This window comes from Bubalus kerabau, chromosome 15, assembly GCF_029407905.1.
Source record: "Bubalus kerabau isolate K-KA32 ecotype Philippines breed swamp buffalo chromosome 15, PCC_UOA_SB_1v2, whole genome shotgun sequence".
Taxonomy (NCBI): Eukaryota; Metazoa; Chordata; class Mammalia; order Artiodactyla; family Bovidae; genus Bubalus; species Bubalus kerabau.
Window position 1 is genome coordinate 46,599,847 of NC_073638.1, and position 25,935 is coordinate 46,625,781.

At 53.8% G+C, this 25,935-nt stretch overlaps 2 protein-coding genes across 2 annotated transcripts in view; both read left to right on the plus strand.

Annotated features, from left to right (window-relative positions):
* Nucleotides 1-16,696, plus strand: part of DCHS1 (dachsous cadherin-related 1) — a 36,643-nt gene extending 19,947 nt beyond the window's left edge. Inside the window, exons 3-21 of the mRNA XM_055548809.1 lie at nt 2,424-2,612; nt 2,704-2,935; nt 3,045-3,281; nt 3,605-4,630; nt 4,851-5,044; nt 5,255-5,351; nt 5,456-5,613; nt 5,819-6,683; nt 6,772-7,011; nt 7,105-7,230; nt 8,039-8,248; nt 9,999-10,877; nt 11,001-11,114; nt 11,283-11,494; nt 11,583-11,737; nt 11,937-12,067; nt 12,183-12,466; nt 12,819-12,957; nt 13,623-16,696. Coding sequence (XP_055404784.1) covers nt 2,424-2,612; nt 2,704-2,935; nt 3,045-3,281; nt 3,605-4,630; nt 4,851-5,044; nt 5,255-5,351; nt 5,456-5,613; nt 5,819-6,683; nt 6,772-7,011; nt 7,105-7,230; nt 8,039-8,248; nt 9,999-10,877; nt 11,001-11,114; nt 11,283-11,494; nt 11,583-11,737; nt 11,937-12,067; nt 12,183-12,466; nt 12,819-12,957; nt 13,623-16,234 — 8,100 coding nt within the window. The 3' untranslated portion in view covers nt 16,235-16,696. The remainder of the gene's footprint in view (nt 1-2,423; nt 2,613-2,703; nt 2,936-3,044; nt 3,282-3,604; nt 4,631-4,850; nt 5,045-5,254; nt 5,352-5,455; nt 5,614-5,818; nt 6,684-6,771; nt 7,012-7,104; nt 7,231-8,038; nt 8,249-9,998; nt 10,878-11,000; nt 11,115-11,282; nt 11,495-11,582; nt 11,738-11,936; nt 12,068-12,182; nt 12,467-12,818; nt 12,958-13,622) is intronic.
* Nucleotides 16,697-17,491: 795 nt separating this feature from the next.
* Nucleotides 17,492-25,385, plus strand: TPP1 (tripeptidyl peptidase 1). Its single transcript, XM_055548810.1, has 13 exons — nt 17,492-17,559; nt 17,673-17,744; nt 17,991-18,130; nt 19,398-19,548; nt 19,759-19,886; nt 20,044-20,222; nt 20,403-20,601; nt 20,749-20,937; nt 21,186-21,255; nt 21,713-21,833; nt 21,918-22,076; nt 22,245-22,370; nt 22,569-25,385. Exons 1-13 carry the CDS (start codon nt 17,516-17,518, stop codon nt 22,707-22,709), a joined length of 1,719 nt encoding a protein of 572 aa, XP_055404785.1. The 5' UTR covers nt 17,492-17,515; the 3' UTR covers nt 22,710-25,385.
* Nucleotides 25,386-25,935: the final 550 nt, after the last annotated feature.

The window sequence follows — 25,935 nt, forward strand, 5'->3', positions numbered from 1 at the left end:
AGGTTGGATTTAAGGTGCCTGTGGGACATCCAAGTGGAGATGTTGAGCAGGCATCTGGATGTACAAGTTGGGAGCACAGAGGAGTGGTCTGGGTCAAAGTACAGATCATCATCAGAGCCACAGCAGGGGAAGAGAAGGCACTCAGAGAATGTGTAGAAGAAGATGCCAAGGAAAGGTTCCAGGGAACAACAGTGTATAACAGACAGAGTAAGGGAAGGTGGAGGAAGGCTGGACAGTGGGGAAGCAGTGGCAGGAGAAGCAGGAGAGACTCCTGGGAAGGAAGTCAGCATGGAGCAGATGCAGTAAGTTTGTGGTCTAGTAGGAATTTTAGAGAGTTTACACATGAAGGTCTTTATTTCCTTCTTGCATTAATGAATTTGATGAGAGCTGGGGGCCGGGGAGGTGGGGGAAACAAGAGGAGAGAGGTGAGGTTAGTTACAGCTTTCAGGCAGAGCTGGAGAGGGAGCTGACCAAGGTTGGACTGTGAAGAGGGGCTGAGAGCCTGCTGACAATGGAGGCTGTGCCTTTGCAGTGAAACTTCTGAGCAGAGGCTGCACAGTCCAGAAAACTCACTTCTGCCTTGGTCATTTCCACTCACTGGCCCCTGTGCCTTTTGGGGTCACTTCCTGACAACCTCCTTGACCACTATTTATTGCTTTCTTCCTGCAGCGAGTCAGAGGGCAGAGGTCTTTAACAGCTTCTGGAGATTGTGCTGCAGCTGTGCTGCTGCCCACCAGATGGATGTGGGGGGAAGTTTGTCTCCTGGGATATCCGGGTCCATGGCCACAGTAAAGAGTTGGAGCAGGAGCTGTTTCCAGGGCTCAGCATGGCAAGGTCTTAGTGTCTCTCAGGAGGGTAAACAATGGCACAAATCACTTCTGTCAAGGGCCTGGGCAACAATCAGAAGTCCTTGGCTTCGCTTCTCTCTGAGCAACATTTTCTGGCTGAGAAAGGGAAACTCTCCAGCTTCCTTTCCACAGCATGTCATGACCCTGAGGCCCTCAGAGCCACAAAGAGTACTTTGTCACAGCCACAGCAGTCTGCACCAGCTAACCCACTCTTGAGGGCCTAATGTGCACCCAATTTATAAAACTTCCTTTGAGAGAAGTTTTTGTTGTAAGGCAGGGCAATCCAAATGTCTGTTTACTCAATGAACAAATTTACATAGAGTACCTACTGTGCGCCTGGCCCTGTCTTAAGCTCTGAAGCTTTTGGAATGGGGTTTCCCACTGATCTGACTCTGAAATGTTCAGAGGCTCCTGACTTTGGTGTCCAATCATAAACCCTACCTGAGCCAATCTGGGAGATGTCCGAGAAGTCACCAGGAAAGCCTTTCCCTATTTCTTAGTTTGGGAGAACCCCTGGAACTTAATGACCTGAATATTGTCCTATAGACCTGCAGTTCTCTGTCTCTCATTTCCAGTTAGATTGGCTCGAGAGAAGAAGGGATGTGAAGGATGCATAAGCCACATACATAAATGCATAGAGCAGACCCTCATCAGCCCAGCGATCAATCAGATCCCACTTAATGACCAAACTCAATAAAGGGCAGGCCTATAACAGCAGTCTGAATAACTCTGTAGGTCAGCCAGTGCTCTGCTTGGAGAGATTCTGAGACTTGGTGATGTTTATTCACTTGTTGTGACCCACCTGGCACTTGCTGTCACAGCCCTTAGCACTTTCCTTTTAAATATAGTTGGCCTTCATCCATTTGCAGATTCTGTATTTGTGAATTCACCAACTGTCTAAAATTTCTCTGTAACCCTTGAATCCACACTCATGGAGTTTTCACTGTCATTCCCGGACATGTGCAGAAGGATGGAAAATTCAAGTCTCTCGATGAGCACATTCCAGCTGAGGTCGAACAAGGCAATGCCCTGCCTTCGTGTTTCAGCTCTTATGTTGTAAACAAGGGTCCTTTTCGTGGTCTATATGGTACCACATTTTTCACATTTTTGTGCTTTCTGTTTGGTGACTTTGCTGTTTAGAATGGTCCCCAACTGTAGTGCTGAAGTGCTGTCCGTGTTCTTAAAAGCAAGAGGGTGTGCTGTGCCTTATAGAAAAAATACACGTCAGTTTCACTTAGATATGAGTTGTGCCATTAGCCCTGAGTTCAGTGTTAGTCAGCCAACAATATATATTAAATAAGGTGCCTTTAAAAAGAAACACACATAAAACAAAGTTATATATCTATCAGTTGACAAAAATCAGTTGTGATCAGAGGCTCATAGGAACCTAACACAAGTGGTGAGATCTGAGCTGGGTTTAGAGTTTAGCCCGTAACCTACTAGTCCCTTCTGTGTATGCACCATCCAAAGACTCTGGGCACCACCTGGCCGAGGGTCTGCTCCTTCTAATTGATACTTAACTATGGCTTTTCTGGCCAAAAAGATGGGGCATCACTCACCCCAGCCTCTCCCCAGGTGACAGCCACAGATGCAGACAGTGGCCCATTTGGCCTCCTCTCCTATTCCTTGGGTGCCGGACTTGGGACCTCAGGGTCTCCCCCGTTCCGCATCGATGCCCACAGTGGTGACGTGTGTACGACCCGGACCCTGGACCGCGATCAGGGGCCCTCAAGCTTTGACTTCACAGTGACAGCTGTGGACGGGGTGAGTGGGCAGACTGTGGGCAGGTTGCGGGGAGGGCACTCAGCAGGGCCAATCAAGACCCACCTGACTTAATGGCTGCACGTCTTACTAGGGAGGCCTCAAGTCTATGGTATATGTGAAGGTGTTTGTGTCAGACGAGAATGACAACCCACCTCAATTTTATCCACGGGAGTATGCCGCCAGTCTGAGCGCCCAGAGTGCACCAGGCACAGCTGTGCTGAGGGTACGTGCCCATGACCCTGATCAGGGACCCCATGGGCGACTCTCCTACCACATCCTGGCTGGCAACAGCCCCCCGCTCTTTGCCTTGGACGAGCACTCAGGTGAGGATCCTCCCATTCCCAGGGCTTGCCTCCCCACCTGCCCTCCACCCCAACCCTTCCAGTGATATTCTGTTTCCTTATGCATCTCCACTTCTGTCCCTCCTCCCAGGACTATTGACAGTAGCCTGGCCCTTGGCCAGACGGGCCAGTTCCATGGTGCAGCTGGAGATTGGGGCTCGGGATGGAGGTGGCCTGCAGGCGGAGCCCAGTGCCCGAGTCAACATCAGCATTGTGCCTGGAACTCCTGTACCACCAGTATTTGAGCAGCTTCAGTATGTCTTTTCTGTGCCAGAGGATGTGGCACCAGGCACCAGTGTGGGCGTAGTCCAGGCACACAATCCACCAGGTATCCCTTATCATTATATCCACGTGGTGCCGTACCCAGACACCCCAATGTAAGCCTCGGGTATAACACCACTGACAGTCCCGATACAAAACTCTCTGGTTCTAGTCCGCCACCTCCTTGGGCGTGGTGCAGGCACTCTGCTTCATCCCCAGGTACACAAATATCACCCTAGTGCCACCCAGCTTCTCTGCCAACACCTGCCTCTCCCCTAACACTTTGAAAGGCCCAGATGTGGACACTACCTAGCCCTTTTGGGGATCAGAGTCTGGGCTCCAACTTAGAAGGTGTCCCCATCTCTTTTCTGACTGCTCTCTTTTCCCTAGGTCGCTTGGGGCCTGTGACCCTCGCCCTATCAGGGGGTGATCCCCGAGGACTCTTCTCCCTAGATGGGGCCACTGGACTGTTACAGACACTTCGCCCTCTGGACCGGGAGCTGCTGGGACCAGTGCTGGAGCTGGAGGTGCGGGCAGGCAGTGGAGTGCCGCCGGCTTTCGCTGTAGCTCGGGTGCGCGTGCTGCTGGACGACGTGAACGACAACTCCCCTGCCTTCCCTGCGCCTGAAGACACAGTGCTGCTGCCATCGAGCACTGCCCCAGGGACCCTCATCTATACACTGCGGGCTCTGGACCCCGACTCAGGAGTTAACAGTCGAGTCACCTTTACCCTGCTTGCTGGGGGTGGTGGGGCCTTCACTGTGGACCCCACCACAGGCCACATACGGCTTATGGGACCTCTGGGGCCTCCGGGGGGGCCAGCCCATGAACTGGAGCTAGAAGCCCGGGATGGAGGCTCCCCACCTCGCACCAGCCACTTTCGACTGAGGGTGGTGGTACAGGACTTGGGGACCCGTGGGCTGGCTCCCCACTTCGACAGCCCTACCTACCGTGTAGACCTGCCCTCAGGCACCACTCCTGGAACTCAAGTCCTACAAGTGCAGGCTCGAGCACCAGATGGGGGCCCTGTCACCTACCACCTTGCAGCAGATGGGCCAGGTAGCCCCTTTGGCCTGGAACCACAGAGTGGATGGCTGTGGGTGCGGGCAGCACTGGACCATGAGGCCCAGGAGTTGTACACACTGAAAGTAATGGCAGTGTCTGGATCCAAAGCTGAGTTGGGGCAGCAGACAGCCACGGCCACCGTGAGGATCAGCATCCTCAACCAGAACGACCACAGTCCCCGCTTGTCTGAGGAGCCCACCTTCCTGGCTGTGGCTGAGAACCAGCCCCCAGGGACAAGCGTGGGTCGGGTCTTTGCCACTGACCGAGATTCAGGAATCAACGGACGTCTGACCTACAGCCTGCGACAGCTGTCAGAAGACAGCAAGGCCTTCCGCATCCACCCCCAGACTGGTGAGCACTGGGACCCAAAATCTGAGATCCCATAGCCTCATCCTCGGAATGGTGAACACCCAGACACAATCCCCGGAGCCTGGTCATGGGGACCAGGACTAAGCTCGGAGTTTTCCCCGGGCATTCCTTTCCACACTCCCCCAGCCCCAGCCTCTCACAGACCCCAGGCTCTTATCTCTGGCTACCCCACACATGCTCTCTGTCTATCCTGCACTTGCAGGAGAGGTGACCACACTACAAACTCTGGACCGTGAGCGGCAGAGCAGCTACCAGCTTCTGGTGCAGGTTCAGGATGCAGGGAGCCCACCCCGCAGCACCACAGGCACCGTGCACATCGCAGTGCTTGACCTCAATGACAACAGCCCCACCTTCCTGCAGGCCTCAGGGGCTGCTGGTGGAGGCCTCCCCATACAGGTATGTGAAGCTGCAGGGCCCTGCCTTGAAGAAGTAAGAGAGTATGTGGGTGTCCGCTTAGAACTCTAGATAGAGGTAAAAGAAACTGCATCTTGGAACAGGTGTGAGAGTAGAAAGGGGGCTTTGTCTGCACAAAGGTTAGGGGAATATATCCTGGGTTGTCTCAAGAACGGAGGGATACAAGTGTAGATGAGTTGTGTGTTCCCACAGGTACCAGATGGTGTGCCTCCAGGAACATTGGTGACAACCCTGCAGGCCAAGGATCCAGATGAGGGGGAGAATGGAACCATCCTGTACATGCTAACTGGTATATGGGGAGTGGAGAGAAGGGAGTTGGTGGTGGATGGCCTGTCCTCATGATATGCCCAGCTCTGAAATGGAAGCCCTCACCCTTGCTCTGCCCATCCCCAGGTCCTGGCTCAGAGCTCTTCTCCCTGCACCCTCACTCGGGAGAGCTGCTCACGGCAGCACCCCTGATCCGAGCAGAGCGGCCACACTACGTGCTGACATTGAGCGCTCATGACCAAGGCAGCCCCCCTCGGAGCTCCAGCCTCCAGCTGCTAGTGCAGGTATGGCTGCCCTTCCTCCAATCTATCCAAGTCTCCTTGGCCACCAACGTGGGCACCCCCTCCCGGAGTGCCATCTTCCTAAGCCCTTGTGCCCTCTCCTCTAGACGGCTACTCTGACCACCCCTCCTAATGCTCAGCAGGCCAGCCCAGATTCTCTTTTACTTGGGTCACCCTGATTCCGTCCTCCTTCCCGGGTCCATAACAGGTGCTTCCCTCCACTCGCTCGGCTGAGCCTCCACCGGAACCCTCAGAGCCAGACCCGGTGGCGCCTGTGCCTGTCGTGCTGACCGTGACAGCAGCCGAGGGGCTCCGGCCCGGCTCCCTGTTGGGCTCTGTGGCGCCGCCGGAGCAGGCGGGGGTGGGCGCCCTTACCTACACACTGGTGGGCGGCGCCGACCCAGAGGGCACCTTTGCGCTGGACGCGGCCTCTGGGCGCTTGTACCTGGCGCGGCCCCTGGACTTCGAGACGGGTCCGGCTTGGCGCGCGCTCACGGTGCGCGCCGAGGGGCCGGGAGGCGCGGGCGCGCGGCTGCTGCGAGTGCAGGTGCGCGTGCAGGACGAGAACGAGCACGCGCCGGCCTTCGCGCGCGACCCGCTGGCTTTGGCGCTCCCAGAGAACCCGGAGCCTGGCGCGACCTTGTACACTTTCCGCGCGTCCGACGCCGACGGCCCCGGCCCCAACAGCGATGTGCGCTACCGCCTGCTGCGCCAAGAGCCGCCTGTGCCCGCGCTTCGCCTGGACGCGCGCACTGGGGCGCTCAGCGCCCCGCGAGGCCTGGATCGGGAGACCACTCCCGCTCTGCTGCTGCTCGTGGAAGCCACTGACCGGCCCGCCAACGCCAGCCGCCGCCGCACAGCACGCGTTTCCGCGCGCGTCTTTGTCACGGATGAGAATGACAATGCTCCAGTCTTTGCCTCGCCCTCACGTGTGCGCCTCCCTGAGGATCACCCGCCCGGGCCCACGGCGCTGCACGTGGTAGCCCGGGACCCCGACCTGGGCGAGGCCGCACGGGTGTCCTATCGCCTGGCAGCTGGCGCGGACGGCTGTTTCCGGCTACACCCCAGCACCGGTGAGTTGGACCGCTGGGAGGGATGGGGACGAGGAGGATGCTAATGCAGAGCGAGTGTTTTCTTCCAACCTGCCCACCACTTACCTAGGAGCGCTGTCCGTGGTGCGGTCTCTGGACCGCGAACAGCGAGCTGAGTACGTGCTGACTGTGGTGGCCTCTGACCACGGCTCCCCACCGCGCTCGGCCACGCAGCTTCTGACTGTCAGTGTCGCCGACGTCAACGACGAGGCACCCGCTTTCCAACAGCAGGAGTACAGCGTCCTCTTGCGGGAGAACAGCCCGCCTGGAACATCTCTGCTCACTCTGCAGGCAACCGACCCCGATCTGGGTAAGCGTGAGGGGATAAGTTGGAAGAGGGAGGGACTGGGTCAAGAAAGGGTATATTCACCCTGTGATCTTATCCCACGCTGGCTCTCCTCAGGGGCCAACGGGCAAGTGACTTATGGAGGCATCTCTGGCGAAAACTTCTCCCTGGATCCAGACACCGGGGTCCTTACCACTCTTCGGGCTCTGGATCGGGAGGAGCAGGAGGAGATCAACTTGACAGGTATACACTGACAGGCTCCCCAAAGCCTGAGGTGGCATAAACACCACTGTTACATGGGCAGGACCCCCAAAGTACCTTCAAGAAACTTCTACCTCTTACAGCACAGCTTGTATTTTTAATCCTTTGGGGGAGTTTGTCAGAGTACAAGGTGAACTGACTTCTAGGCTGTAACCACTGTGATTATACTAACTCTCAAATACATAATGTCACAGCTGTGCCTTCTAGGATTCCCTCAGATTACACTACAGGCATTTAACAGAGGTGCATATGGAGAAGGCAATGACAACCCACTCCAGTACTCTTGCCTGGAAAATCCCATGGGCAGAGGAGCCTGGTAGGCTGCAGTCCATGGGGTCACGAAGAGTCAGACATGACTGAGCGACTTCACTTTCACTTTTCACTTTCATGCATTGGAGAAGTAAACGGCAACCCACTTCAGTGTTCTTGCCTGGGGAATCCCAGGGACAGAGGAGCCTGGTGGGCTGCCGTCTGTGGGGTCACACAGAGTCGAACATGACTGAAGTGACTTAGCAGTAGCAGCAGCAGCATATGGACACTGAGTACCAAAGAGGTTAGCTCAGGCTAACACAGCTTGGAAGTGGCAGAGCTGGGACTTGAACCCAGATCTCTTGTTATCTCATTTAGTGTGTTTCCTGTTACACCACCACATATATGTATGCATGCCTGAGTGCTTGTGGGGTGTGAAAAGGTAGACATATTCTAATTTTTGTGTGCACCTGGTGAACACATGTGGTGTGGATTCCTCCATGGGAGGAGGATAAATCTCATTGACTTTGCTTCCCAACAGTATATGCCCGGGACGGGGGCTCGCCTCCACTGTTGACTCACGTCACAGTGCGAGTGGCTGTGGAGGATGAGAATGACCATGCCCCAACCTTTGGGAGTGCCCATCTCTCCCTGGAGGTACCCGAGGGCCAGGACCCCCAGACCCTTACCACGCTGCGGGCCTCTGACCCGGATGTGGGAGCCAACGGGCAGCTGCAGTACCGCATCCTGGGTGAGAACCTTCCCGTACCTACTTGCCCAGGGCTACTTCTTGTTGGCCTGTGTCCCAGACCCAGTGTGCCTGGATCCCCTTTTCCTTCCCTTTATGTTTCTGGGTCTCCAAGCATCTCTTTCTATGCCCCTCCAGTATTTGATCTCCCTCTTTGTCTCTTTTTATCTTCCTGTATCTTTTCTTTCTTGATTGTTTCTCCCTGTAGAGTAGTTGTTCTCAAATCTTTTCATCTCAGGAACTTTAACATTATTTTTTTTAACTTTTTATTTTATATTGGAGTACAGTTGATTAACTATAACAGTTGTGATAGTTTCAGGTGTACAGCAAAGTGATTCAGTTATCATAAACATGTACTCTATTCTTTTTCAAATTCTTTTCCCATTTAGGTTATTACGTAATGTTGAGTCGAGTTCCTTGTGCTATACAGTTGGTCCTTGTTGGTTATCCATTTTAAATACAGTAGCATGTACATGTCAATTGCAAACTCCCTAACTATCCCTTCTCCCCACCCTTCCCCTTTAAGGTCTCTAAGTCTGTGAGTCTGTTTCTGTTTTGTAAATAAATAAATTTGTATCATTTCTTTTTAGATTCCACATATAAGTGATATATATTTCTCTTCCCTGTCTGACTTTCTTCACTCAGTATGACAACCTCTGGATCCATCCATGTTGCTGCAAATGGTGTTATTTCATTTTTAATGACTGAATAATATTCTATTGTATATATGTACCACATCTTCTTTACCCATTCATCTGTGGATGGAAATTTAGGTTGCTTCCATGTTTTGGCTTCTGTAAACAGTGCTGCAGTGAACATTGAAGGATGCATGTATCCTTTTGGACTATATTTTTCTCCAGATATTTTCCCAGGAATAGGATTGAAGGATCATATGGTATCTCTAGTTTTTAAAGGAACCTCAATACTGTTCTCCATAGTGGCTGTACCAGTTTACATTCCCACCAACAGTGTAGGATGGAGGAACCCTTATATCTTAATTTTTAAGAACTGTAAAGAACTTTGGCTTATATGATATCAGCATTTATTGATATAATAAAATATGATATAATAATTGAACATATATATAATAAACACATACCATTATTTACCACATTTGATATTAAAACTGAGAACACTTTTAAATATCATTGTAAAACAAGCCAATAAAACATACCACTTGCTGTATTTCTGCATAGGCCCAAGGAGATTTACGGTCCATTTTGTTGGACAATAATGAGGTTGCAAAGATTAAAGCAGGTATGATTGAACACAAGCTAACAAAAGCTGAGTGAATCTATTGAAAACACATTTATGCTTTAAACTTTTTACCTAGAATATTCTGGAAATCACAACATTACGTAAGCACACATTCCATTAACCATCCAAGTTATGACATCATCACATGTCATGTAGCATCTGGACTCCACTCTGCATTTGTGAGTTGATGAGAATGGAAAAGTCATATAATGTCTTAGTATTGCTATGAAAATAGTTCTGATCTTATGTACTCCCAAAAGGGTCTCAGGGGGATTCTTGGGGCCCCCAGACCACACTTTGAGAAAAACTACTTTATAGTCTCTTTCTTTACCTTCTGTGTTTCTCTTTGTTTCTCTGCCTTTATTCCACTTTTCCTCTCCTACCCTTCTCCCTCTCTCTCGCCCTCTCTCTCCCTTTCTTTTCCGTTGCCTGTAAATCACCCTCTCTCCCATGGGCTGACACATGTATGTTTCTGTGTGCATGCCCTTCTCTGCAGATGGGGACCCCTCAGGAGCCTTTGTCCTGGACCTAGCTTCTGGGGAGTTTGGCACCATGAGGCCACTAGACCGGGAGGTGGAGCCAGCATTCCAGCTGCAGATAGAAGCCCGGGATGGAGGCCAGCCAGCTCTCAGCGCTACGCTTCTTGTGACAGTGACAGTACTGGATGCCAATGACCATGCCCCAGCCTTCCCTGTGCCCTCCTACTCTGTGGAGGTGCCTGAGGACGCACCTGCAGGGACCCTCCTGCTGCAGCTGCAGGCTCATGATCCTGATGCTGGGGCCAATGGTCGTGTGACCTACTACCTGGGTACAGGTGCAGCAGGAGCCTTCCTGCTAGAGCCCAGCTCTGGGGAATTGCGCACAGCCACCACCCTTGACAGAGAGCAGTGTCCCAGCTATGCCTTTACAGTGAATGCAGTGGACAGTGCAGCTGCTGGGCCCCTAAGCACCACAGTGCCCGTCACCATCACAGTGCGTGATGTCAATGACCACGCGCCCACCTTCCCCACCAGTCCCCTGAGGCTGCGCCTGCCCCGCCCAGGCCCTGTCTTCAGCACTCCAATTCTGCCTCTGGCCACTCTGCGAGCTGAAGACCGTGATGCTGGTGCCAATGCCTCCATCCTGTACCGGCTGGCAGGCACACCACCTCCTGGCACCACCGTGGACTCTTACACTGGTGAAATCCGTGTGTCCCGCTCTCCTGTATCTCTGAGCCCCCGAGATCGTGTCCTCTTCATTGTGGCAACTGACCTTGGCCGTCCAGCTCGCTCTGCCACTGGTGTGGTCATTATTGGGCTGCAAGGGGAGTCTGAGCATGGACCCCGCTTCTCCCGAGCCAGTAGTGAAGCCATGCTCCGTGAGAATGCACCCCCAGGTGAGTCCCTAACCATGTCTCCCAGCTTTGTATCCCTGGATGGGCTGGGTTGCTCAGTGAAAATGCTCCCCAAACTCCCTCAGTCTAGTGCTCACACTTCAACCAATGCCCTCCTTTCTTTAGGGACTCCCGTTGTCTCCCCCAAGGCTATCCATGCAGGGGGCTCAAGTGGACCTATCACATACAGCATTCTCAGTGGGAATGAGAAAGGGACATTCTCCATCCAGCCTAGTACAGGTAAGGGAAGGAGCAGGGGGCTCTGGGCGACAGGTTCCTGGGGGAGCTCCTTTTTGGGCCCCAGGAGACTCTGGTTGAGGAGGGGCTGCCCTGCAGTGGTAGGCCTCAGAGACAGAGGCACTCAGGCAAGCAAGAGGTCTGTCAGTGATCCATTCTGCCTTCCCCCAGGAGCCATCACAGTCCGCTCAGCAGAGGGGCTGGATTTTGAGGCAAACCCACGGCTGCGACTGGTGTTGCAGGCAGAGAGTGGAGGAGCCTATGCTTTCTCTGTGCTGACCCTAACCCTGCAAGATGCCAATGACAACGCGCCCCGCTTCCTGCAGCCCCACTACGTGGCCTTCCTTCCAGAGTCCAGGCCCTTGGAGGGACCCCTGCTGCAGGTGTGGAGTGTGATAGGAAGATGGGGGCAGGGCTGGGCAGACTTTGTCTGCCACCAGCCCAGTGCCAGCAGCCTCCTCTTCCCGCCAGGTGGAAGCAGATGACCTGGACCAAGGCCCCAGTGGACAGATCTCCTACAGTCTGGCCGCATCCCAGCCAGCCCGGGGATTGTTCCATGTAGACCCAGCCACGGGCACTATCACCACCACAGCTATCCTGGACCGCGAGATCTGGGCCGAAACACGGTGAAGCTTGGCTCTGTAGACCCTGAGACTCTTTCCTGGGTCCACGCAATTTCGAGTCCTGCATTAAATCCCCTTCAATCCCTAGGCCACATCCTGAGTTCCCCCCTTCTACCCCTGCCACCTGTCCTGAGCCCTCCTGTTCCTGCCCAGGGTTCTCGCTTATCCCAGGCCCCACCCCCTGATTGTGCTCTGTGTTCAGGCTGGTGCTGATGGCCACAGACAGAGGAAGCCCAGCCCTGGTGGGCTCAGCTACCCTGACGGTGATGGTCATCGACACCAATGACAATCGCCCCACCATCCCACAGCCCTGGGAGCTCCGAGTGTCAGAAGGTGAGGACTGGGTCAAGTGAGAGGTATAAAGGCTGGTAGGGAAGCATTATTGCCCACCATGGGGCTCCAGGACTGTCTGCGACTATAACAAACACACTCGTGCCATGTACTGCAGATGCACTGCTGGGCTCGGAGATCGCACAGGTAACGGGGAATGATGTGGACTCAGGACCAGTGCTGTGGTATGTTCTGAGCCCTTCTGGGCCCCAGGATCCCTTCAGTGTCGGCCGCTATGGAGGCCGCCTCTCCCTCACGGGCCCCTTGGATTTTGAGCAGCGCGACCGCTACCACCTGCAGCTCCTGGCACACGACGGGCCTCACGAGGGCCGGGCCAACCTCACGGTGCTCGTGGAGGATGTCAATGACAACGCCCCTGCCTTCTCACAGACTCTCTACCAGGTGCCAGTGCCCCCCCCACCCCCGGGCCCAGGGCTGCTCATGACAGAGGGAAGTGACAACGCTAGAAGGAGCTGCGGTGGGCTGTATGTTGGAACTGACTTGGGGACAGAGCTTGGGGGGTATAAAGGTCACATCTCAAACCAGCCTTCTAAGTCCTAAGAACTGTGTCCAGGTTCTGCATTCAGGCCCCAGAAATGGGGGATGGGGGACAATTCGAATATTAAGGGGTATAAGGGCTCCAAGCTGGAACGGGTGCCACGCAGAACTCATGGGACTGAGCTGCAGAACACAGGCTGAATGAGCAGCAAGGCAGCTGAGAGGCTCAGCTGTAAACCTTTGTCTTATACCTCAGGTGATGCTGCTCGAGCACACACCCCCGGGCAGTGCCATTCTCTCCGTCTCGGCCACTGACCGGGACTCGGGCGCCAACGGTCACATCTCCTACCACCTGGCTTCCCCTGCTGAGGGCTTCAGCATTGACCCCAACAACGGTGTGTCCTTCCTGGCATCTACCCCTTATCTTTGACTGTGCTGGGGCATATTTTGACCTCATCCCTAGAATTTCTTGCCTGAACTCCTAACTCCTAGATCTCTGACCTAGGGAGGACATTTCCCTGCTTTTGTATCTTTTTAAAAAAATTAATTAATTTATTCATTTTTGGCCATGCTGCATCTTCATTGTTGCTCACAGGCTTTTGTTTTGAGGCAGTGGGCAGGGGCTACTTTTCATTGCAGTGCATGGGCTTCTCATTGTGGTGGCTTCTTTCATTGTGGAGCATGGGCTCCAGGCACACAGGCTTCAGTACTTGCGTCATGCAGGATCAGTAGCTGTGGCGCACAGGCTTTGGTTGCCCGCGGCATGTGGGATCTTCTTGGACAAAAGATCAAACCCTTCCATGTCCCCTGCATTGGCAGGTGGATTCTTTTCCACTGGGCCTCCAGGGAAGTCCCCCTTTGTCTCAGTTTTAAGCGCTGTCCAGACTGCATGTCTAGAAGCCATTCCTTGAATCCTGGAGCCCCTTCCATAATCTCCCAGCACACAGGCCACTCCCTGGAATCTGACTTCCAAGGCTAATTCCCCATCCCCGGAGGGTCATTTTGCTTACCCACAGTCTCTGCTGATGGCATATTTCTCTTCATTCCATTTTCATCTCAGGGACCCTGTTCACAACAGTGGGGACAGTGCCCTTGGGCCATGAAGGGCCAGGCGTGGTGGACGTGGTGCTGGAAGCCCGAGACCACGGAGTGCCGGGTCGGGCCGCCCGCGCCACAGTGCACGTGCAGCTGCAGGATCAGAACGACCATGCCCCGAGCTTCACACTGCCACACTATCGCGTGGCTGTGACTGAGGATCTGCCGCCCGGCTCCACCCTGCTCACCCTGGAGGCCACAGACGCCGACGGGAGCCGCAGCCATGCCACCGTGGACTACAGCATTGTCAGTGGCAACCGGGGCCGAGTCTTTCAGCTGGAACCCCGGCTGGCGGAGGCTGGGGAAAGTGATGGACTAGGCCCCCGGGCCCTGGGCTGCCTAGTGTTGCTTGAGCCTCTAGACTTTGAAAGCCTAACCCAATACAACCTAACTGTGGCAGCAACTGACCGGGGGCAGCCACCTCGAAGTTCGGCTGTGCCAGTCACTGTCAGCGTGCTGGACGTCAACGACAACCCACCTGTCTTCACCCGAGCGGCCTACCGTGTGGCGGTGCCTGAGGACACGCCTGTGGGAGCCGAGCTGCTGCACGTGGAGGCCTCCGATGCTGATCCGGGCCCCCATGGCCTTGTACGCTTCACCCTCAGTTCAGGCGACCCTCTGGGGCTCTTTGAGCTGGATGAGAGCTCTGGAGACTTGCGACTGGCCCGCCCGTTGGACTGTGAGACCCAAGCTCGACATCAGCTTGTAGTGCAGGCTGCCGACCCTGCCGGGGCACACTTTGCTCTGGCACCAGTGACCATTGAGGTCCAGGACGTGAATGACCATGGCCCCGCCTTCCCTCTGAGCTTGCTCAGCACCAGCCTGGCTGAGAACCAGCCTCCAGGCACTCTTGTTACCACCCTGCATGCAATTGATGGGGATGCTGGGGCTTTCGGAAGGCTCCACTACAGCCTGCTGGAGGCTGGGCCAGGGCCCGAGGGCCGCGAGGCGTTTGCACTGAACAGCTCAACTGGGGAGTTGCGGGCACGAGTGGCCTTTGACTACGAGCACACTGGCAGCTTCCAGCTGCTAGTGGGCGCTACAGATGCTGGGAACCTGTCCGCCTCAGTCACCGTGTCAGTGCTGGTGACCGGTGAGGATGAGTATGACCCAGTGTTCCTGGCTCCAGCTTTCCACTTTCAGGTGCCAGAAGGTGCACGACGTGGCCACAGCCTGGGTCACGTGCAGGCCACAGACGAGGACGGAGGTGCTGACGGCCTGGTGCTATACTCGCTGGCCGCCTCATCCCCCTATTTTGGTATCAACCAGACTACAGGTGCCCTGTACCTGCGGGTGGACAGCCGGGCACCAGGCAGCGGAACAGGCACCTCTGGGGGTGGGGGCCGGACCCGACGTGAGGCGCCACGGGAGCTGAGGCTGGAGGTGGTGGCAAGGGGGCCTCTGCCCGGTTCTCGGAGTGCCACCGTGCCTGTGACTGTGGACATCACCCACACTGCGCTGGGCCTGGCACCTGACCTCAACCTGCTCTTGGTTGGAGCCGTGGCAGCCTCTCTAGGAGTCGTGGTGGTGCTTGCCCTGGCAGCCCTTGTCCTGGGACTGGTGCGGGCCCGGAGCCGCAAAGCTGAAGCGGCGCCTGGCCCGATGTCCCAGGCGGCACCCCTGGCCAGTGGCTCACTGCAGAAGCTGGGCCGAGAGCCACCCAGCCCGCCGCCCTCAGAGCACCTGTATCACCAGACTCTCCCCAGCTATGGTGGGCCAGGAGCTGGAGGACCCTACCCCCGCGGTGGCTCCCTGGACCCTTCACACTCAAGCGGCCGAGGCTCAGCAGAGGCTGCAGAAGATGACGAGATCCGCATGATCAACGAGTTCCCGCGCGTGGCCAGTGTGGCCTCCTCCCTGGCTGCCCGCGGCCCTGACTCCGGCATCCAGCAGGATGCAGACGGACTGAGTGACACCTCCTGTGAGCCGCCTGCCCCCGACACCTGGTATAAGGGCCGTAAGGCAGGGCTGCTGCTGCCGGGTGCAGGAGCCACTCTGTACCGAGAAGACGGCCCCCCAGCCACTGCCACCACCTTCCTGGGGGGCTGTGGCCTAAGCCCTGCGCCCACTGGGGACTACGGCTTTCCAGCAGATGGCAAGCCCTGTGTGGCGGGAGCACTGACAGCCATCGTGGCCGGTGAGGAGGAGCTCCGTGGCAGCTACAACTGGGACTACCTGCTGAGCTGGTGCCCTCAGTTCCAGCCGCTGGCCAGTGTCTTCACAGAGATCGCCCGGCTCAAGGATGAAGCTCGGCCGTGTCCCCCGGCGCCCCGTATTGACCCACCGCCCCTCATCACTGCCGTGGCCCACCCAGGAGCCAAGTCTGTGCCCCCCAAACCAGCCAGCACGGCCGCAACCCGGGCCGTCTTCCCACCAGCCTCTCACCGCTCCCCCATCAGCCACGAAGGTTCCCTGTCCTCAGCGGCCATGTCTCCCAGCTTCTCACCTTCACTGTCTCCTCTGGCCGCTCGCTCACCCGTCGTCTCACCGTTTGGGGTAGCCCAGGGCCCCTCAGCCTCAGCTCTGAGCGCAGAGTCTGGCCTGGAGCCACCGGACGACACCGAGCTCCATATCTAGGTGTGGCCCGGACCGGGCCCCGACCTGGGATGCACACAGTGTCCCCAATGCAGGCCCCATCTGAGCCTGCCTGGGCAGCCTCGGACCATGATTGGCCACGGGGGAGGCCAGCTCCCCACCCCAGAGTCCTCCAGTGGGGGCAGGTCTCACGTCTTGCTCCAGCACTGGCAGAGCCCCAGTACCGCGAGGCCCGGTTGGGCACTGACCTATGGCCAGGTCCGACGCAGGGAGAGAGATGAGGAAGGAGGCAGCAGCCCCGGGGTTCCCCTCAGTGAGGGCTTCTTGCCCTGTGCCAGCACCCTGAGATGGAGCTGAGACTTTATTTATTGGGGGGTAGGGGAGTGGGGCCAGCCCCTGCAACTTTGTTCAAGCCCAGCTCCTTTGGGTTCCACTGAGACCCCTGCCCCTGCCCAGAATCAAGTGCCAATTCTCACTCTGGAGCCTTAATAAACTGCAGTTTGTATCCAGTGTCCGAATCTGTTCTCTGGGCCCATAGGGACGGGGCAGTGATGGAAAGGCTCCTGACACCCTGTAGACACCTCAGGAGGCACAGAGTGGGATGGACATAGGGGTGTCTAGGGTGGGGGTGAGTGGCACTGGGAACCAGAGCCTAGCCTGAGGCTGTCACATCTCTCTGCAGTCAACCTTTCCCTCTAACATGGGCAGGAGGCCAGACGAAGGCAGACAGCAGGAGCTTGCTTGTGGCAGCAATCCAGAGAGGAATTGGCTGGCTGGGGAGACCTTGGAGATGACCAGCTCTAGGCTTGAGGGTCTTCAAAGAGGTGGGGTTGGATACAAGAGCAGCCAAGTGGTTTATTTGTTTTTTGTGGGGTCATTACATATAATATATTCATATATAATAACAGCTCACATTTGTTGAGCTTCTGCCATGTGAGGCTCTCCGAGGGGTTTGCTTGCTTTATCTCTGTAAATTTTCAGTGCAATCCGCTGAGGCAGAGCAATTTTAACCTAACAGTCTCCATATTCTACATGAAGAAACCAAGGCTCCGAGAAGTGGTGACTTTCCTGATATCATACGTCTTGTAAGGACCTGGATCTCTGGGTCTATGGGCTTCCAGAGCCCGTTTCTTAAGCACCGCCTACACTGTGGTGAGTCCTGGGCTCACCCAGTGTTTGACAGTCCACAGAGGGAGCATCTGAGTGGCCGCCCCACCCCTTCTCCAGCATTCAGGACCACCCATTTGAGGGCGGGGCCAGCACGTCACTAGTTCCTAGGCAGAGGTGGTGGTGGAGGACTACAGGGTTCATGTGATCTATCACATGACCGCGGACAAGCCGAAAGGCAGAATGGGACCCCGATCCTGGTGAGAAACTGGGGGGCTCCGGGAGAAGGGAATCACGTTGGAGGGAGTTTATGTTGGAGGGTGGGAACAGCAACAGTCCAGCTCCTGCTGAAACCCATGTGCTGTCCCTGCAGCCTCCTAGGGCTCTTTGCCCTCTTTGTCGCTGGCAAATGCAGTTACAGCCCGGAGCCTGACCAGCAGAGGAGGTGAGTTGACTTAGCACTGACTGCCCCTTCCCCATGGCTTATCCTGCACCTATTATCCTGGTTCCAGCCTCCCTCACTGGCTTACCAGCTCCTGGTACCCCCCTCCATAGTTCCCAAGCTTAGTCTGATCATCCATCTCTTGTGATTCAAATCTGCTTCTGGAATCTTCCCCCAAATCTAGGTCTAGTACTGAACCTTCCCATCCCCACTTTAATAATGAAGGCTGTGTGATTCCTGACCCTGCAGGCTTCCCCCTGGCTGGGTGTCCCTGGGCCGTGCGGACCCTGAGGAAGAGCTGAGTCTTACGTTTGCCCTGAGACAGCAGAACGTGAAGAGACTGTCCGAGCTGGTGCAGGCTGTGTCGGATCCTGGCTCTCCTCGCTACGGTGCTTGGCGGGACCACGGGCAGGATGTGGGATGCAGTGGAGGGCACGGGGCTGGGCTGAGCATGGGACAGTGCAGGTCATGTCAAGGGCATGCTCTTGGGGCCTGCGGAGGGGGTGGTATAGGACAGATGAATGGCAGTGACCCTCACTGAAGAGTTTCTGAATAAAAAAGTGAATGGGAAGTAGACTGTCCAAAACTAATTCACAGTCTTCCCTCCAAAACTTTCCACCTGTGTTCATCAGGCTAAAAAACTGAAAGTGGGTATGGTTAAGAGCACAGGCTTGGTGATCAAACCTGAATTTAAATTATGACTCTACTGCTTACCAGCTGCCAGACAAGTGGGGAAGTGGCATCCAGTACACGTAAATTTAGCTCACTACCTCAAATTTCACCTCCAACCCCTGCTAAATTCACTCTCATTTATTCCTCCACTCAAACCCTAAAGCTGTTAGTTCCAGCTCTGAAACAGTCCACTCTCTCATCGTTCCTTGTTGCCACCAACTCAGTTGATTACTCTCTCACATGGACTGCTGCCCAGCCCCCTCGCTGGTCTGCCATCTCCTCCCCTCCAGTCCACTCCCTTTAAACTTCACACTCTCCTCCAAGAGTTGGTGTTTCGCTCCAATGGTCAAGCTGGACTGTGTCCTTCCTCCGAGGGAGCCCCTTGTGGTGGGGAAGGAGTGGGAGTGGTAAGCATGTGAGGGGGCAGTCTAAGGCTCACCCAGGAGGTGTGTGCATGATCCATGCAGAACGGAGACTCACCATCATGTTTAGCCTAAAATCGTAAGTATGAAGATGTGAGCTAAATTAGATATCATCTTATAACTGGTCCTCAAAAGTTTTGAAAACTTTTATTGGAAATAAACTTAAAATGAACATTTTTTTTTTAATTCCACTGGCAGTCCAGTGGTTAGAACTCAGTGCTTTCACTGCTGTGGTCTGGATTCTATCACTGGTCAGGGAACTAAGATTCCACAAGCTGTGTGGCACGCCCCCTGACCCCCAAAAGAACATTTTTAATCTATTAATCTCATTTGTTTTTCATGATCATGTGGCATTTGCAACCTACTCTCCTTTAGGATAAATCCGTATTCCCCCAAGTTGAGCCTACACCTGTATGGCCTGCCTTTTTACTAGAAGCTTCCCACCCATCCCTCAAGCCCCTGCTCCAATTTCCCTAGGAAGTCCCAGTGTCTCCTGGTTGAAGTCCAAAAAGAGCAATTTGGAAAAGCAATGAACGAAGGCAATTCTACTGAATCCCCGCAGGCAAGTACCTGACCCTAGAGGATGTGGCTGAACTGGTCCGGCCATCACCATTGACCCTCCACACGGTACAGAAATGGCTTTTGGCGGCTGGAGCCCGGAACTGCCACTCAGTGACCACACAGGACTTTCTGACTTGCTGGCTGAGTGTCCGGTGAGAGGAGATAATTGCCTCATAGAGGGGTATTGATCACTCCATCAGGGAGATTTGTCTCCCTACCAGCGGGAGGGAGCCAAGAGTTTGCAGGTGCTGTGGGTGAAAATGCATGAGAAGATAACAACTAACTACCCGGTGATGCTCAGGCAGCCTCTTCTGCTCTGCTCCATGCTTTCTGACCTGTGTTTTCTGAACTCTGACCTCCAGACAGGCAGAGCTTCTGCTCTCTGGGGCTGAGTTTCATCACTATGTGGGAGGACCTGCAGAGACCCATGCTGTGAGGTCCCTACATCCCTACCGGCTCCCAAAGGCCTTGGCCTCGCATGTGGACTTTGGTAACACCCAGTGGGGCTGCTGGAGGTTGGAGGGGCAGAGCCAGGGATGGGAGAAGTTTAGGTGCCACAGGGGGTGCGAGTGGGAGTGGGATCACAGTGGTGAAATAAGGGTTGGAGTCTAAAAGATCGCTTCCTCAAGCCTGACTCCTCCCCACAGTGGGGGGGCTGCATCGTTTTCCCCCTACATCAACCCTGAGGCAACGCCCGGAGCCACAGGTGCTGGGGACTGTTGGCCTGCATCTGGGAGTGACCCCATCCGTGATCCGTAAGCGTTACAACTTGACGGCACAAGATGTGGGCTCTGGCACAACCAACAACAGTCAAGCCTGTGCTCAGGTGAGCCATGCAGGGAGCCTCAGCCTCCTCGCAGCCTCCTCAAGGTGCCTGACCAGCCTGGTGATGACTCTCTGACTCTAACCCCTGGGCTCTCATCCTGTGATCTGGGACAGCATCCCCTGACCTGACCCTTGGGGCTGTATCTTCTGACACATGAATCTCCTCTGACTCCCTCTGTAGTTCCTGGAGCAGTATTTCCACGATTCAGACCTGGCTGAGTTCATGCGCCTCTTCGGTGGGGACTTTGCACACCAGGCATCGGTAGCCCGTGTGGTTGGACAACAGGGCCGGGGCCGGGCCGGGATTGAGGCCAGCCTAGATGTGGAGTACCTCATGAGTGCTGGTGCCAACATCTCTACCTGGGTCTACAGTAGCCCTGGTACTGCCTAGGGGACTGACTGGTGGGGACAGAATTGGGGGGGAGTAGTGATCTTTGTGCCCTCAAGGGAATTCCATGAGCTAGAAGGAGATCCTGACAACTTCCCAAATGATTGCCCTTGTGCCCCCTTCTCCAAAAAACATCCAGGCCGGCATGAGTCACAAGAGCCTTTCCTGCAGTGGCTTCTGCTGCTCAGTAACGAGTCAGCTCTGCCATACGTGCACACCGTGAGCTACGGCGATGACGAGGACTCCCTCAGCAGCACCTATATCCAGCGGGTCAACACTGAGCTCATGAAGGCGGCTGCTCGGGGTCTTACCCTGCTCTTTGCCTCAGGTGACCTCCTCCTCTAAACTTAGACCCCACCACCACCCACGCCCCCTCGAGATGAGAACTTTGACCCCACAGTAACTCCTGGACCTGATCTCTAACTCATAATCTGAACTCAACATGGACCACTGACCTGACCTCAACTCTGACCTCTTGCAGTAATAACTAACATGTGAATTTCCTCTCTGACATCTGAACCCACATTCCAAGCTCTGACCAATGAAACTGAATGCTAAACCTGGTCTCTCTCCCAGGTGACAGTGGGGCCGGGTGTTGGTCTGTCTCTGGCAGACACCAGTTCCGTCCCAGCTTCCCTGCCTCCAGGTAAGCACCCAAGCCCACCACTTACTTGTGATCTCATGGTCTACAACCTTTGCCTTGACTCCACCAGGTGCTCCTGTGGGTCAGCACTCAGTTGTACCTGCTCTGATCGTGATCATGCAGTATTTTCAGTCTCTGCTCTGGTTCCTGCACCCCCTCTTCTTCCCGAAGGTCCCAGGCCCTGAATCTCCTGAGTAGGACAGAGATCCCAGTGTTCTGCTTCCTTGGTCCCCAGGCATTTTAGTGGGAGATTTGGTGGATGTTTTGTAGGGAGAAGTGTGCACAGTCACCTCAGACCATGCCTTGAGGGCCACAAACCTCTCAGTCTTCCCCATGTACATACTTCACTAGAGTGCTTTCCCAGTCCCTCCAGCAAGACCCAGGCCACAGTCACCCAGCCCTATGCATTCTGGAGGTGTCTTAGAACTGCTACATTCTAAGTGCTGTCTTCTGCCCTCAGTCCCTATGTCACCACGGTGGGAGGCACGTCCTTCCAGAACCCTTTCCGAGTCACAGATGAGGTCGTTGACTACATCAGTGGTGGCGGCTTCAGCAATGTGTTTCCACGGCCTTCGTACCAGGTACGTGTGTGTTTGTGTTGGTGGAGGAGAGATGGGTGGAATCCTCAGTTCAGCAGATGGTACTTACTCAACAGTGTCTTTCAGGAGGAAGCTGTAACCCGGTACCTGAGCTCCAGTCCCCACTTGCCACCATCCAGTTACTTCAATGCCAGTGGCCGCGCCTACCCAGACGTGGCTGCACTCTCTGATGGCTACTGGGTGGTCAGCAACCATGTGCCCATTCCATGGGTGTCTGGTACCTCGGTGAGAATCAGTCTGGCTCCAAACCTCCACCCAGGGAATACCCCTACCTTCCAACCCCAAGACCTTGCACCCAGAACCCCTGACTCCTCAGAGACCTCCTACCCATCCCTCCCAAAAAGTCCAACCACTCTGAATCCCTAACCTCTACTTGCACCCTCATCCTTGCAGGCCTCTACTCCAGTGTTTGGGGGACTCCTATCCCTGATAAATGAACACAGAATCCTCAGAGGCCTACCCCCTCTTGGTTTTCTCAACCCAAGGCTCTACCAGAAGCGTGGGGCAGGACTCTTTGATGTGAGTATGGAAGGGAGGGTTGTGGCCACTTTCATATGAAATAACAACATTCATACTTGTAAGGGTATGTTGAGTGCTAAGATGAACTTGAGGGCAATTCTGATGGGGTGGGATAGCCTCTGGAATGTGAATACAGGGTAAGGGGCTATAGTCTGTTAATATCAGCAGGTCCAGATCTGATGCCCACCCTCTCCCTAGGTAACCCGTGGCTGCCATGAGTCCTGTCTAAATGAAGAGGTGGAGGGTCAAGGTTTCTGCTCTGGCCCTGGCTGGGATCCTGTGACAGGCTGGGGAACACCCAACTTCCCAGCTCTGCTGAAGACGCTAATGAACCCTTGACCCTCTCCTGCTAGAAGGGTGGGCCTGTCCTCTGCCCCACAGCAGGTGGCTGGGTCCCTTATTCTGCAGTGTTGGAGGCCCTGCTGAACCCTCAACCGTTGACTGCCACAAACAGCTTATCTCCCTAACCCAGAAATGCTGTGAGCTTGACTTGACTCCCAACCCTACCTGTTCCATCATACTCAGGTCCCCCTGCCCCTGCCCCAGGTTCCTCAACAGGTGCCATAACCAGCACTATTTGGGAGCATCCCCTGCATACAACCACTCCCACCCCCACCCCCCAGGGCCCCCTGCTCCATTTCTTTTCAACCAGGCTTTTCCAACGTGTTTTCTACACTGTCTGTGTACACTATTTCACTGCATCCTCACTCCTCAATTCATTGCCATGAGACCTCTACTCTTACTGTTTTACTCTTTCCTTTTCCCTGAGAAATACTCCCAACCTTTGCTTTGTGAGCTCCCTGTCATAGAAGCCTACTGCCTCTTCTTTCTTAGCTTCCAGGGCTTAACTTATTCTCTGACCACTCCCTCTTCCTCCTTCATTCCCTTTTCCCTCCTTCTCTTTCTCTGCTTCCTCATTAAACATTGTTGTATTTTGTTGCTCTATCCTTTTGTAAAATTTTATAACTCTTGGTTTTTATTTTATCAAAGTATATGGGCACATTGTCAAATACTTCTTTAAGTCTTACTGCAAAAAAATAGCCACCCCTTGTATATCTACCACCATTTCCTGCTACTTGAGGCAATCATTTCAACTGTTTCTGATGATTCTTTAGTGTGTGCTAAGTTGCTTCAGTCGTGTCCGACTCTTTGTGACCCTATGGACTGTAGCCTGCCAGGCTCCTTTGTCTTTGGGGTTCTCCAGGCAAGAATTCTGGAGTGGGTTGCCAGGCCTTCCTCCAGGGGATCTCCCTGACCCAGGGATGGAACCTGCATCTCTTTAATCTCCTGCATTGGCAGGCATGTTCTCCACCACTAGTTTATCTCTAAATAACATGCTTATATTTCTGTTTATTGATTTCCCCCTGCCCAGTTATAGCCATTACTGACTTCCTATTAGCTTGTGATCATTCTTCTGCCTTGTCCCAATCACTCAAAATCCCCACCACCCATTCTTTTGTCCTCCCAATACAATTCTATCTTTGTCTGAGCTGCATACAGGATTTGCATTACAACTGTGTAAATGCTAATCATACCTAATCCATGTAGTATCACTGCTCTATCCTTTGTCTTTTGCTCTTCTCACTTGACTCATTGTCCACTGGAACAAATCAATGACTGGCATCCACAGCCATCACCGTCTCACTAAATCAGACTTTTCATCCTACAGTGATTGATACCTCAAAGGCAAGATGTGCAATTCTCAATATTTCATCTCCCTTCTTCCCAATCCCAAACTGTTCTCTTTTGTTTCTTATTTATAAATGACACTATATTTGACACTTCCAACTGAGCCAGAAGCCTAAAGTATCATCCAAGTTTCCCATTTCCTTCAACTCCTCCCATCATCACCTTGTCAACAAGTCCTACTGACTCTCTCTCTTAAATACATCTTTATCAACCCAAAAGTTCTTCCAATTATATTTCCAAAGTGTATCTTGAATTCATCTACTTGTCTCCAGCTCCACTGCTACTACATTAGCTGTGAGCCATATTCCCGCTCCTCTGAATTGAGGCCCTTGCAAGAAGTGTCCTTACATCCTGCCTTTCCCTAAACCATCTACCAGTTGTTTATTTGCTAAGTTGTGTCTGACTCTTTTGTGACCCCATGGACTAGAACCCACCAGGCTCCTCTGTCCATGGGGCTTCCAGGCAAGAATACAGAGTGGATTGCCACTTCTCCAGGGTTCTTCCTGACTCAGGGATGGAACATGGGTAATCTTGCATTGGCAGACATGTTATTTAACACTGAGCCACAAGGGAAGCCCCAAAACCAACTACCAGAGTAAGATGCAAATCTCATGAGGTCATCTACTTAATTAAGAGCCTTCAAAGATTACTGGATATAGGTCAAGCTTTTTATAATCACTTACAAACCTATCTCCTTACTTGCTATTTGTCTCCGAGTAACAAATTGTTTATCCTTCCCTCTCTCTCTGCACCCCCCTCCATGCACTTTCTTTCACTGTTGCTCAAGATGTTCTTTGCCCTAACATTACCCCTGGCTCCCTGTGCCTGGTTGAGGTCCAGAATTCTTTCAAGACTCAGCTCACCTTCTCTTGTGAATCTTTTGACTCCCTGAAGCTAGTTGATGTGGGCATGACAGGAAAATCTTAGATTCTTCATTCTAATATAGACTAGAGAGAACCTGGGGCAAGTAAGTTCAACTCTCTGAGACTTTTTCCTCATCTGTTAAGTGAGGATATTCATACCTGCCTCTAATATTCAGGAAATCATTAAGTGAAACAAACTTAATGGATGTAGGCAGATGAGGCAGATGAGAATAAACACAGATGTAGGCAGCAACTATTAGTTCCCTTCCTCCCTTGCACTGCACACCTTGTGTCTACCTCCAGTATTTTAACTCCCATATATTGGTGAAATGGCCAGTTTAACTGTTTGCCTCCCTTTCCAAGACCACTAGTGCCTGGAGGACTAGAACCTTCTCCTACTTAACTTTGTATTTGCAGACCCTAGCTCAGGACTGACAAAAATAAATTTTTGCTGCATTGAAAACCCCACTCTTTCACTAGCCGTGATTTTACATAAATTGTTTATTAAGACTGAAAGACAGCCAGCCCTCTGTATCCTCGGGTTCTCCATTCACAGATTCACCCAACCATGAACTGAAGATATTTAAAAAAAAAAAAAAATCCAATTATAAAAAACGAAACTTGAATTTACCATGCACCAGTAAACTATTTACATCGCATTGGATATTAAAAGCAATCTAGAGATGATTTAGAGTATACAGTGCAAATACTATGCCATTTCATATAACGGACTTGAGCATCCACGGATTCTGGTATACATGGGTTGGGGACGGGAGTGGGGGGGAGTCCTGGAACCAGTCCTACCAACCCCTCACCACCTATACGGACGGTGGACTGTACCTCTCTCCCCATCTGCAGCAGCACTGTGTCAGCTGTCCGGTTACCTTCACTTTGGGCAGCTGGCGGGGAAAGAGGCTATTCAACTCCACTACAAACCCTTAAAAGGCTGGATAAAGGAACTAGAAAAGATGCAGACTGGCAGGCGACCAACAGTCGAGAGGTGTCGAGGCGAT

What these genes read in the sequence shown, in the direction of transcription:
- TPP1 (XM_055548810.1), top strand. Translation starts at nt 17,516, where the DNA reads ATGACCGCGGACAAGCCGAAAGGCAGAATGGGACCCCGATCCTG. An exon ending in GAGCCTGACCAGCAGAGGAG is followed by an intron (nt 17,745 to 17,990) that starts GTGAGTTGACTT and finishes CTGACCCTGCAG; the next exon opens with GCTTCCCCCTGGCTGGGTGT. An exon ending in GTGGGGCAGGACTCTTTGAT is followed by an intron (nt 22,371 to 22,568) that starts GTGAGTATGGAA and finishes CCCTCTCCCTAG; the next exon opens with GTAACCCGTGGCTGCCATGA.